General features: G+C 39.3%; 1 protein-coding gene across 1 annotated transcript; it reads right to left on the minus strand.

Moving 5' to 3' along the window:
- Nucleotides 1–514: 514 nt before the first annotated feature.
- Nucleotides 515–2419, minus strand: LOC147610209 (hydroxycinnamoyltransferase-like). Its single transcript, XM_086786101.1, has 2 exons — nucleotides 1873–2419; nucleotides 515–1786 (listed from the first exon to the last, which is right to left on the minus strand). The coding sequence occupies exons 1-2, from the start codon at nucleotides 2299–2301 to the stop codon at nucleotides 839–841; spliced, it is 1377 nt and encodes a 458-aa protein (XP_086642227.1). The 5' UTR covers nucleotides 2302–2419; the 3' UTR covers nucleotides 515–838.
- Nucleotides 2420–10960: the final 8541 nt, after the last annotated feature.

Consider the following 10960-nt stretch of genomic DNA (forward strand, 5'->3'; position numbering starts at 1 on the left):
TTCGCGTGTACAAAAAATCCACCTACCCATGTGTGATTTTTAAACTTGAAACTAATGTTACCCTTCCTTGTTTCTATTTAAGAGAGGCTTTTGTATTTCACTTCATAACAAGCGTGATCATAATAGGGGCCTACAATGAGTGGAAAAAAAATTTAGGGTTTAGGGTTTTGGCATAGCATGGGGCATTATTTTTTTCTTCTACAAATCAACTACTTTTGATAACTACTTGTGACGTCATGGTCAAGGGTTGAGGGAGAGAAAATACAGGTCTGCCCTAAAAACAAAATCTGAATGACAAATCAACGTTAAATTTAGCTAGGTAATGACATACAGTGTTCGAAAAAAACCCGGGTATAATGTAATTTGCACTTGCAGATTTTTAAAATTACCTTCAAATTTAAAACTTATAAGTACAAAAACCTGCAGATTTTGAGAGGTTGTAGAACAAAAACCTTCAAAATTTGAAAATTTTCTTTATAAATAATTTCACAATTTTTAGATGAAGGTTTTGTACTTTTTGGGAAAATAGTTTTTTTCGAACACTGATGACATATCGAACATAGATACCGACTCACAACACAATCACATTACTAGGATTTAAAGTTGCACCAATCCCCTACACACATAACGGCTGGGAATGATCACGAATTATGGATAGAGGATGCCAATGATTACCAGCCTATGGTCATTCCTCCCGGTGTTATTTTTCATTACCCTTCCCAACAACAAGTGGCGCTGCCTTGATAAAGTTGGTGCAGTATGCCCTAATGGAGCCTTGATAAGGTGAGGATTTCGCTATGAAAACAAAACCAAAAGAAGAAACAGCATATTACGGATTTCAGGCTGCAAATGCAAGGGGACCAAGGGGATCGTTGGGGTAGAGATCCGGCGAGAAGAAGTTAGTACAGGTGAAGTCGCTGAGGGAAGCTATCACGTCGATGCTGCCAGCTTTCTTGCCTGGATACCAAGTCAGTTCACCTTCTCTCCATTCCCACGGGGGGCGGACGGCCTCTGGCTGACCCCAGCCGAAGTCCGCTGCTTCAAACACAGGAAAGCGGCTGGCGTTGCGGATGTTGAAGAGAACGACATGACCTAGTATGAGCTTGCGGAGATCCAGATTCTCTCGAGCTATTATAGCCTTCTTAATGTAGGCGTCGTCACCCTGCCGTACTCCTTGCCGGATGCGGGCGGCAGTAGCGCCGATGCTCTCCGCCTTCAGCTCTCCGGCCGTGGTGGGCACAGTAAGACCAACTATTGCATTGCCGAAGAACGCCGGGGTAAGCGGCGGGATCATCCGGCCCCTCACATCCAACGGCACGCGGAAGTCCACCCTCACGTGATCTCCAAGCCGCTGCGCCATGACTAACCTCTTCCACAAGTACGCCGAGAGAGCCTCGAACGAGCTGAAGAAGCCCTTCTGCCCCTCGCAGCACGCCTTCTTCAAAGTCTCCAGCATGTCTTTATTGAAATTGATGATCTTCTGGTGCAGCTCTTCCGCCGCGATGAGCATGAGGTTGTCTTCGGGCGAGCCCCCGTTCACCTCCATAGAGCCACAGTAAGGCGCTGCATCATCTTTCTTCAGCTCCTCAGGAGGCATTTCCGGAAACCTGTTGAGCAGGAAGCTATCTGGTTTGAGGACGCTTCGCGTGTGGACAGGCAGCACTGAGAGGGGCTTTCCTTTGCACGCCTCAGCAATCGACCGGACAAACGTCCAGAACGAGTGTCCGTCAGCCACAGAGTGCGTAATCGCAAACCCCACCGTGAAGCCGCCTACGAAAGAAGTGACCTGCACGAAGATCTCATCATGTAATCTTCCGTATCCTAGAATCAGATCGCCTGCAGTAAAAACTGTGCACGGAAGGGACTACCTACTTGGATGGAGACAATGGGATCTCCGATGTGGTCGCTGTACTCGCGGGTATCCATGCCCACCAGGTCGCGGAAGAGCCTCCGGATGTAGAAGTCGTCCTTCTCAAGCTCCTCGAAAGGAAGATCACATTTGGCTTCGACAAATTCGACGCCTTCGTCGTTACAATCGAGGGCGAATCGGCCGCCGTCGTCCACTACCCGCCCAGCCATAGGATAGAACGCCACCAGAACGGACGCCAAACCCCGCCGCAAGATCTCCACAGCCTCCGCCGGATCTTTCTCCGTTTTATAGAACAATATGCTCCGGCTCGGCCGCGCAAATTTGAGGATCTGATCAATGCCGGACATATACATCAGGTGTTTCGTGGTAGGCTTAGAAGGCTTCACAAGAGAAACATTAGCGACATGGACCAGAGACTGATATGCGGCCATTTTTACACGCGAAGCCACCACGATGACCTAGAACCTCAGAAAGGTGGGCATGAACCCCGATCCTTCGAAACTACAGCAACAGGAGAGAACTCTACTTTCAAACGATTACTAGAGATTTTAATAGAGTGCATGACATATGCCTTATGCGCGGACAACGCATTTCGATACGAATTGTGCTCATCTCGTGGGTCGTTGCTCGCATTCAATTCCCTCCACCAGCTCTTCCTTGCGAGCCTGCGAGCTATTATTGTCGACCCGCACCCCTCGGTGCCTCACGAAACTCGTGGAAGTCTCATCAAGCAACTTTTGAGTTTCACAATAATAAATTTTGCACAGGGTGCGCGAAAAACACTCCGGCCGGCAAATTTTACAATTGAATTTTGCTTATAAATACCCTCAAATTAACACTAAAAAATACCTCCAATTTGGTGATTTCACCCTTTACGTAAAGGTGTGTTTTGCGCTTCCTTTTTGCATTTAATGTTTATGCAAATATCAAAACTAGGAAAAGTATAACCAAAAATACGCCAGACTTGAATGCAAGGTAATAGTCTCAAAAAAAAGGGTTAACTTGCAGGCTTGATTTTTAAGGGGTGTTTTAAACGTTTTTGGGTATTTCTCGACCGTCATAAATTACATGTAGTCTATGGTGAAATACTTGCAAGTCTTATCCCTTTCCTCCCAAATTTGATGTGTAAAGTGGACCAACCACCATTCCATCATGATTTTGCCTTAACATGTCATCGAAGAATGCAAAGTGCAAAGTGCGGTGGGTGGACATAGAATAGGGGAGAGAGAGAGAGAGAGAGAGAGAGAGAAAGAGGTGTCAATCCCGTTAGAGACAAGTGAGAGCCGACTTGTGCCTACAATGATAATGGGTGTGTGTATTTCTAAATTTCTTGTACCTTCGAAAATAATAATAATAATAATGGGTAGATTTAAATGCCAGACTTGAATGCAATTTACTAGTCTCAAAAAAAGTGGGCTAAGTAGGCTTGCTTTTTTACAGGCGTTTTATATTCAACACTAGGGCTAAGTCTAGTGTAGGGCTCTACTCTTTTATCACTTGAAGGACAATGTACCAAAAAGGGAAGTAAATTTCAACCCTACTTTGCATTCAATCTTTAGACATATTTAGTCTATAAACATATTTAGTCTATAGACATATTCATTACTTACTGCAAAGCGAGCACTAATTAATAAATTTGCTAAGCTTCAAACCCAAGGTTTGGACCTTAGCCTCCCTCCCTCTTCATGATACGCCGTGCAAGAAGGCCTCCGAGCGAATATGCCATGGGAGAGAGAGCGAGAGCGAGAGCGAGCGAGCGAGAGAGAGAGAGAGAGAGAGAGAGAGAGAGAGAGAGAGAGAGAGAGAGAGAGAGAGAGAGAGAGAGAGAGAGATTGCTCTCTCCATGATACCCCGCGCGAGAGAGACAAAGAGCCTAGAAAAAAAAAAGAGCCCACAAAAGGGAGAGAGAGGCAGTGAAGCCATGAAATCTCTAGAAAAATCCCATCGCCTTTCGAAAAAGAGTCCACGAAAGGGAGGGAGAGAGAGGTGGTGAAGCCATGAAAACTTTGGAAAAATCCCACCGCCTTTCAAAAGCATCATAAGGTTTTTTAAAAAATTAATTGATCAAGCTTCCACCTCAAAGGTTGGAGCCCTTGTCACTAATTAATTAATAGCGAAAAGAAATTGGCACCCATATTTACTACATTTGCAATCCAAGTTGTGCCACAATTAATATTAAATAAAATAAAATCCACTTGCAGGTGGTGTCATGCCATGTCTTATTTATTGATTGGCTTAGTTATGTGAGCATTTAGTTGAAAATTTCTATCTAACTACATCTTTTATTTAGCTCTTAAGGTGTTAGCACTACAATGCTGATCAACATTACAATGAGGAAAAAGGTAAAGCATCAAGGCCCCAAAGCATTGATAGTTAGACTAAAATATTTTCTTTACAGGTGCACTGATACTTTTATTGATATATGTGATGATATATGTGCTAATTAAGTGATAAAGTGTACAAAGAAGGAAAAGATTAGAGCAAGCACATTTAGGGATTTTCAGAGCGCATTTTGGTGCTAACACCATAGCTTGCAAATTCCTTCAGTAGCGCTCGTGGCCTCCTTTGCTAGTGATGTAATTGAATACATGAAATGACATTATAAATACCACCATCATGTAGTTAGCCTCACATAATAAGAAGATAGAATGCCTCTAACTCAATCCATGGTTTATTTCATATCTTGTGGTATATTTTACTCAAATTATGGTGGAATATTTGAAGGAAGTGAATAAAGTAGAGATAGGTAGAATAAAAGTTACAAAATCCCAAGTGAAGGTTGATGTGACACAAATGAAGGTCACATGTCTCAAAGCATAATTTGCACAACTCCAAGAAAAGAAGATAAAAGTAGAGGCACATAAAGAGAGGGTCATGAGGGAGATGACTTAGATGAACCTAAAAGAGACATGACAAAAAGGATACACTAAGAGGTAGAAGCTATAGGATAGAAGAGAGCTTAGAAGAACTTGGAAGAGACACAACAAAGGGTACAATAAAAAGTTATAGGCCTATTTGCAAATAGCACGGAAATGTGGTCACCTTTTACAATTTTAATGTTTTGGTGTATTGTAAGAATAAAGACCATGTGTCCTTAACATTGGTACCTCTTTCCTAGGCTCAAAAATTTCTCACATGTACCCCCATTAAACTAGAGAACCTAGCAGAAATTGAGGATATGCATAAAGTTCATTAGACTAGAAATAAACACAAAAAGATTCCTTTTCAAAAAGCCCATAAACAGGTTCATTACATTGATGCTAGTGCCTCCTCAAATCCCCTCCTAGATAAGGCCCAATTACAACTAGCAAATGTTCTCCTCAAATCTCCCTCTTCAAGATCCAATTTAAGAAATTTCCTACAAAACCCCTCCCAAATAGATTATATTGGAGACCTTAATATAATTAGCCTCCCAAGTAACATATAGTGCCATGTGCATGTGCCACCTCCGTGTTTCATTGTTGTTAATAGGCATAGTCCAACTACAAGAAGCTAAATAGAATAAATAGTTGCATAAGGTGTCTCTTCAACTTCCATAAGATATAAGAATTGTTTAAAAAACCCTAAATTAGAAATTTCAATTAATTTAAAATTAGATGTAGGATAACAAGTTAGAGGACCCCTTAGAATTAGGTGTAGAATAACGTAGAGGAATTTAACTTTAAAATTAGGTGTAGGATAACTTAGAGGACCCCTATATCATATCATCAAGGAGATGCAACCAATACTCCCACTCTTGTACGGATTCACCCACGTATGTGTAAAGTAAGCTATGATCAATTGGGTTTAGAAAGGCATCCCAATCTAAACTCATCTAGGAGACTTCATAAAAGTGAGATTCGTGAGAATATATATTCCATGGATTAACTCCAATCCATAAATAATAGAAAATGTGAGAATGTATATTCCATGAATTTACTCCTCATAACAAACTCACAATATGGACTAGCACTGCTCCATGTGTGGGACTTGCACACTTGACCATGACTATCTAGTGGACTCCTAATTTGCACAAAGGACCAGTAACCACTGTAACACACTGCACCTACTATATAGATATGTCCACATAGCATATCCAAGTGCAGGATGTATGTGACATGCATGTACTCAGTGCCTAAGACTAGGTTGTATGCGTGTCCAAGGTTTGTTTTTATAGTGACCTTTATAGTGTTCCACGATGTTATTTTTATTCTAGGATTTTGGAATCATATGGAATCCCACGTGTTCAGAGGGATGTAGCTATGGATGGGTGAAAGCATGGTACGATGTATATACTATTGGCAAAATGCTTTAGTACTATGCATATGTAATATACTTGCTTTTGCATAAGAAAAATATTAGAGACGTTTAGTGCATTTTTAAGATTTGGTATGGATTTGGTATGAAATCCATGCATCATGCACACTGTATGACACTCTCTCTCTCTCTCTCTCTCTCTCTCTCTCTCTCTCTCTCACACACACACACACACACACACACACACACACACACACACACACATTTTTAATTTTGGATTCCTGCTGTTGTTCATGTCATCCTGAAGCTTTTATCGTCTCTCTCTGAGCCCTCCTGTAACATCTCTCTCTCTCTCTCTCTCTCTCTCTCTCTCTCTCTGTCATTTTCTTCAAATCCTCATCATTGATCAACGATGAAGAAGGCTGAAGAATTCCCCTACAAAGCGAGGCCCTGTGTGAAGAAATCGACTTTGAAGAAATCGCCTGTGAAGAAGTCTCCCTTGAAGAGACAATGAGAATAAGGTGCAGAGTACACCAAAAAAGGGAACTCAGGCAAAGGCAAAGAGCTTGGGATCCTAAGGTGCATACGAGTTCACTCGAGATTCCTAAAGGAGTGAAGCTCGGGTGGAACTTCGGGTGGAACTTCTTTCTACGAGCCAGGCTGTAAACTTACATAGAGTTGAAAGGATTTGCAGGATGAGTTTCACAAGTTGTACATGAGGATTTACCAAATTGACAACATCATCAACAATGAAGTTGGCATTGTCCTTGCCCGTGCCTTTGCCTCATCACAGCAGCAAGGAAGCATTGAGGTTGATTGGGATGATTTTGCTAAGCACAGGTGTGCTTTTCAAAGGGGAGGTTCTTCTAGCAGCACATGCATCAAGTTAGAGGACCCAAACCCTTGAAAATTTTTTAAGGTCAAACAAGAAATGCCATGCAAGGCTGAGATCAAGTCAGGTGGTGGTTTAGGAATAGACCTATTGACTCATGGACAGCTGAGTGCATTGTTCATATGCAAGTCTCATATAGAACTCATGAACCAGCCATTGCAAGCTAAATTTCAGGAGGCCTCCATCTTGGAGAGTGAAGCAGAGAAGAAGTGCGACTCTGTTACAGCCACTTCTGATAGAATTTTAAGCAAAATCTAAAATTCGCAGAGTGAGGTGCTCAAAACCGAGTTGCAAAAAGAGGCAGAGATGATGCAAGGAGAACTAGATACTGCTAGAAGTGAGCTACAGTCTGCAAAGTGCTCTCGTATTGGTATTGAAGAGCGGATGAAGGGCATCAATTAATTTGTGCAGAACATAATGTGCCTGCCTGATGCTCTTCATGCTCAGGGGTTTAGTGCAGTTCATCCTGCTCCAATTGTGTATCCTTCAGCCCCTGCCAGCTTGCTTGTTAACATTTCATGGTAATATGCATTAGGTTTAGGGTTTTATGTTATTTGTGCTTATGTACCAAGAAGCTTATATTGATCTACCTATACATTGTCTATGCAGGTGTGTGTTTTGTGGCCTGGGCTTCAACTTGGAGGCATTGGACATTGTGTTTACCCCTTGCATGCACACATACCATAAGTTGTGCGCATTACATCACTTCTCCAACTCCACATAGTGTGTGGCTCAATCATGCAATGAAAGCATATCCAGTGATGGCTGGATGGCTGTAATGAGTTTTAGACCCCCTACATGTATTTGTTTTCTTAAAACTCAGAGGTTCAATTTAATATACTACTACCTCAGTATAATTTAGTACTATGTAGTACTATGTAGTAACTCTTTTGGTATAATTTCATAAGTGATTAGTACTGCTTACTATTTAGTACTTTGTTGTTCCTATTAATACTATACAAACTGCTTTCTAGAACTATTTAGTACTCCTTAGGTACCATTTTAGATATATTTTAGTACTCTGTTAAAACTCAGAGGTCCAATTTAATTTACTAGTACTATACATGGCAATACTGGGTCACACATGGGAGATGGAGAGTCAAGAGTCACTTGAGGGCCCTCCTATATAATAGGGGCATGGGGCACACTCTCAAGGGAGGCTTAGGCTATGGTCTCTTGATGTTATCTTGAGGCTAGGTTATGTTATGTTCTTTTGCGGATCATAACTACTCACCTACCATTTCACACTATAACTACATGCTGTTGGATTGGAGTTATACCTCTTGATGGTATGGGCCATCAAGGTAAAGATATGATGTACTTCATTATAATTCATGTGTGCATCCCTTGGGCTCGGTCGGGTGGATGAGTTTATGCCTCATTTATGCATGTTTATTCATAACAATTATCTAGAGAGATATTAGGGTTTTAACAGTGGTATCAAAGCAATCTCTAGTGAATTATTGTTATTTTTTCTCTTATTGTAATTTTTTTGGTATTTTTGAAGTAAATTTTAATATTTACTAAATAAAAATATTATTTTATTGATTTGTGTTGATGATTTGCACGTGGATCGTCAATATGGCAATTGGAACACGTGTTTCTTCTATTCAATGGACGAATCGACGTTGCGGGGGAATTCCGTGAGTTTAATGCTATTTTTCTTTATTTTTTATGGTTTAAAATAAGCATTAATGGAATTTTTTTACCAAAATACCGCATATTTTATCATAGATATTTTTGGTAGAATGAATTCCCTGATTTTCTACAATTTTTAGGAAATTTTTTCTAATTTTTAGAAATGTTTTGAGTATTTTTATGGTTAAAAATGTGTTTTTTATACATTTTTGCGAGTTTTTCCACTAGTATGCTATCAAATTTCTGTCGATTTTTTGCTAAAATGCAGTAGGGGGCAACATGTTGATGCATGGAATGATGTCTCGTGTGCATGGGACCCTCTTTGCCTCTCAATTCTGAATTTTCCTTCTTTTTTCGTCTCTCATGTGTGAATGTCTCTTGCTAGGCACATTTTAATTAAGTTTAATCATAATTATAATTATGATTAATTAAAAGATTAATTAATCTTTAATCCTCCTCTCTGTTAACAGAGAAGGAGGGGGTGGAGAGAGAATGGAATGGAGAAGGAGAGGAGAGAGAACTCCCTCTCTCTTGGTTTCAAAACGTGCCACCGGGGAGGGGGGGTTCGTGCAGCACACTGGCGGGGGCAAAAAAAGCCCCCGCCATGAAATCATATTTTTTAAAGCTTGTAAGCTTAAGCTTAAAAAAGCTTCATTAAAGCTTTTTAATATATATTTTTATTTTAAAAAAAAAGCTTTTCTAAGCTCTTCAAAAAAACTTGAAAAAAATGAGGAAAGAGATTTGAAAAGCTTTATTTATTTCTCTAAAATTTTTTTGGAGTCTCTTGGCTTTCCGCATTCCTGGGAAACCTATTAGCTTTCTGAATTCCGGGAAATCTTTTGACCTTTCACATTCTGATTTTTTTGTTTTGGTCTTTTCATTTTCCTGAAACTGTTGGCTTTCTGTATTCCAGGAAAACCGTTGGGATTCCAAATTTTTTTTAATTGTTCGTATTCTTATGCGTTCGGGGCTAATTAAAAATTTCAAAAAATTAGTGGAAAAATAGATAAAGGTTATTTTAAATTTCTAGAAAATGTGGGGTTGGTGTTTGGCATGTGGTGTGTCCATTCGGGCGCCCGTGACCATTCAAAATCCTTTAAAAATATATTTTTGACCCAAAAAATTAAAAACTCCATTAAAATTGTAAATTTTCATTGAGTTTGAGAATTGTCGAGCGCAATTGGAAATTTCGTACAACGATGGGATTCTCAGGAAAAATTAGGAATATTCTAGAAATTATTTTTATAAATCTTAGAAATTGGTATTTTTAAAATATCAATGGTATTTTGGCAAATCTAATTGCTAGAAATTTTCTGGAAAAATATAGGTTTGGAATGCCATAAGATAGGTTTGGTGGAATTCAAAATTATCGTATTTTGAGGCCCTATAAAATTAGGAAAAAATCATGATATTTTTTTTCTCGAGAATTTAATATTTTCGAGGGTTATTTAATGTTGAAGTATGTTTTCTCGTGCCTGACATTAGATAGATGCGGGTTATTCACATATTATTAATACAATTGTACCTCATATTAGTATATATTTTTGTTTGGATTAATTCTAAATGATGGTTTCATGATTTTTTTACCATTGTTTAGCCAGTCTTTTTGGACATGTTCCTTAATTTCTTTTGATGGCTATAATCTACGTTCAAAGTGTGTTTCACCTTTGACACTTTTCCATGATAATTTATTTTGCACTTGTTCAAGTGTGGTTTGTGCTTAATTTCTTAAGCCTAAGATAAATTCTATCATGGGTTAGTTGATTTGTTTATTTTGGTGGATTTTATTGGATGTTTTTCAAGCTTTATTTGGACTCATCAGGTTCTACCTAGATCACTTATGTCTAGGGATTTTTTAATGAGTGCTACACACATGTTTTTCACTTGCTTACTTTGGAGTTTTGCTTGAACGACACCACGTTCATATACTCCAGATTGATGAGTTGGCCACCACCAATTGTAATGCTTCTTTTGGCATGATTAATGACCATTAGATGACATGCATTGATTGTTACGATCAACTATGGTTTTCATGGATTTGAGGAGCTTCTATGCTTTTATCCATGGTTTTATTAGGATCTTTTGATCTTTTGGATAGTTTTATGTGCTTTGAAGGTAGCATTTGCCTTCGTTTTTTGCACATAATTTTGGACTATGTTCCTTTTACTTTTGTACATATTCCAACTTAGATACCTAGTTGCTTATATATCTAGGTGAATTGTTATTTTTCTACCCTAACTTTATTGAGTTTATTAGGTAGCTATCATTAGAAAGGCGCCAATAATTCAAAATTCTTTTCTAATAATGTACTCGGAAAGAGTTAT

Source organism: Cibotium barometz, chromosome 49, assembly GCF_041138505.1.
Source record: "Cibotium barometz isolate CiBa-2024 chromosome 49, ASM4113850v1, whole genome shotgun sequence".
Classification (NCBI taxonomy): Eukaryota; Viridiplantae; Streptophyta; class Polypodiopsida; order Cyatheales; family Cibotiaceae; genus Cibotium; species Cibotium barometz.

What these genes read in the sequence shown, in the direction of transcription:
- LOC147610209 (XM_086786101.1), bottom strand. Translation starts at nt 2,301, where the DNA reads ATGGCCGCATATCAGTCTCTGGTCCATGTCGCTAATGTTTCTCTTGTG. An exon ending in ATCCCATTGTCTCCATCCAA is followed by an intron (nt 1,787 to 1,872) that starts GTAGGTAGTCCC and finishes ATCTTCGTGCAG; the next exon opens with GTCACTTCTTTCGTAGGCGG.